Consider the following 2,118-nt stretch of genomic DNA (forward strand, 5'->3'; position numbering starts at 1 on the left):
ATGTCTGTGGCATTTTTGTTTAAAAATTTCATAATGCTTTTAGGAAACAACACACTGTTCGGGGGGTGCCCGTATGAGTCAAAAAACTCTCCACGGTTACGCTCCGCCAGATAACAGGCGAGCCAGTGTTCACCCAGTTGGTTGTGTGGATGCGTGTTCATCACCAAGCCTAGGGGTCTCTGAGACAGCTTGCCTCCTGGAAGCCAATCGCAAGGGAACACATCTAAGAAATTATTTTTCGTGTAAGGGTCCGTTGATAAGACACGTGAGAGCTCCACGGTGTCCATGTTCACATGTAGTCAAACAGAATATTTCTCCTCTGATTTATTTCTATGACATTGTCAAAAACCCCATACACAATCATATTGAGGGTAACCATTAAAGCCTTCCCAAAATGTATTTCTGCTCTCAGGTTCCCAGTTTTAATCAGGGAATAGTGATCAGCGCATTCCTGGTTGGGAGACAGGTCAAAGGCAAACAACGTGTAACCCTGTGCAAACCTCTCACGGTCGATTAACAGAGAACGATCTTTCATGTGTTTACCAGCTATCTGTACCAAATTCATGTAGTCTCTCACGCAGCGTCCTGCCTCGAAGTCCAGTTGCAGAGGCTTGGTCGGTATCTGTTCACCATCCACATACAAGGCCACAAAATTAATATTGTAATGTTTAAAATGAAAGGGATTTTTAGCGTAACTTCCGCTAAAGGCATAGTTATCCACAAACCCTAGGACAAGCATTTTGGGTAACTGTCCCAAGAACAGGTTCTCCTGGTTACTGACCCTGCTGCCCGTGGGGATGCTAAACACTTTCATTCCCACACGGTCCACGGGGTATTTAGCATTAGCGGTAAGCAGGGCCTCCGCGTGCCCCAGACAGACTCCCAGGGCCACCCGTACTTTCTTCACAAAAAGGGACACTGATACAATGCGCAGTTTAAAGCCTTCAGCCGCACTGCCCATTAAACAGAAAGCGTCTTTACTGCGCGTCAGTTTAATTTTCACTCCGTTTAACAAAAGTTTTTCTTGAAAAAACAGGTCGCTGTGTAAATGGCCCAGCAGCTCTACCATTCTGCTCTCGGCCGTCAGCTTTGCACGCCTCACAAACCCTACATTCCCTCCATCCAACTCTGTTTCTTCATGTTGTCCAGCAGTGTCTTTGTAAAACAGGCCAGCGGAAAATTGCGTGGTGAGGGTGTCGTCGCTGTAATTGAGCACTGATTCTATAAAGGCCCTGCAAGGGTAGCAGTTGTTGCTTTGGCTTATGAGGCGGTTTCCCAGCGTGACATCCAACTGACTGAAAATAGAGGCCATGGGTAATTCACCAGGCCCACTTTGGCATCCACGGCAAGTTCAGTTCCGTCTCCTTTTACAATCTTGCAACACAGGTACAGCAGTGTGTTGTTTAAATCCATATAATCTATGCCATTCCCTGCTATAAAAAAGTCAATGGGGGCAGACTCCGTAATGGCCAATAGAGGCGGCACCTCGATGTAGATGCTTTTCTCGATGCTGGTCTGCGTAGGGGCTATTTGAAACAAGTCTAGTTCGGATTTGGTGCACTCTTCAGACCCGCAGTGAACAAAAGCCATGATGATTAAAATATGTCTCTTTTACCAGGCAGAGCGCGTCTCCTCTTTCGCCCAGGCTTCCTTTTGGACTTTCGCTTATGGCCAGCCCTGCGTGTCAAAGCCCTTCTTTTAAAGGGTTTCGGGGGATCTGTGCGTCGCGGGTATGACATATTTCTCTTTCTCTTCCTCCTTTTAATGTACATCAGCCCCGATCCTTCCTGTGAAGCTGTATTCCCCACCTTCTCCAGAACAGCACGGGAGACATGACCTACCACATCTTTAGCTATGTTTTGAGCAGCGGTTTTTACGTGGGGTTTAATAATCTCTAGCCCCCTCCTCAAAAGCGGTACGGCTTTTCAAAAGAGGCTACGAAATATTCCACACACACCCGCCCTGTACATCACGGGGGCCCCATGATATCCAGGAAGGGCATATCCAGCCTGGGCTTTGTAATAGTTCCTGTAGATGGTGGGGTGCCATAATGTTTTGGGATCGCCATAATAGGGTTTTGCTTTTTTAGAAACCTTGCTATTGTGAAAGTGAAATGAA

The 2,118-nt window shown here is 46.9% G+C and overlaps 1 protein-coding gene across 1 annotated transcript; it reads right to left on the reverse strand.

Annotated features, from left to right (window-relative positions):
* Nucleotides 1-289: 289 nt before the first annotated feature.
* LOC117888393 (uncharacterized protein F54H12.2-like) lies at nt 290-1,312 on the reverse strand. Its single transcript, XM_034791758.1, has one exon. The coding sequence runs from the start codon at nt 1,310-1,312 to the stop codon at nt 290-292; it is 1,023 nt and encodes a 340-aa protein (XP_034647649.1).
* Nucleotides 1,313-2,118: the final 806 nt, after the last annotated feature.

The sequence above is a fragment of the Trachemys scripta genome, chromosome 1 (genome assembly GCF_013100865.1).
Source record: "Trachemys scripta elegans isolate TJP31775 chromosome 1, CAS_Tse_1.0, whole genome shotgun sequence".
NCBI classification, from domain to species: domain Eukaryota; kingdom Metazoa; phylum Chordata; order Testudines; family Emydidae; genus Trachemys; species Trachemys scripta.

What these genes read in the sequence shown, in the direction of transcription:
- LOC117888393 (XM_034791758.1), bottom strand. Translation starts at nt 1,312, where the DNA reads ATGGCCTCTATTTTCAGTCAGTTGGATGTCACGCTGGGAAACCGCCTC.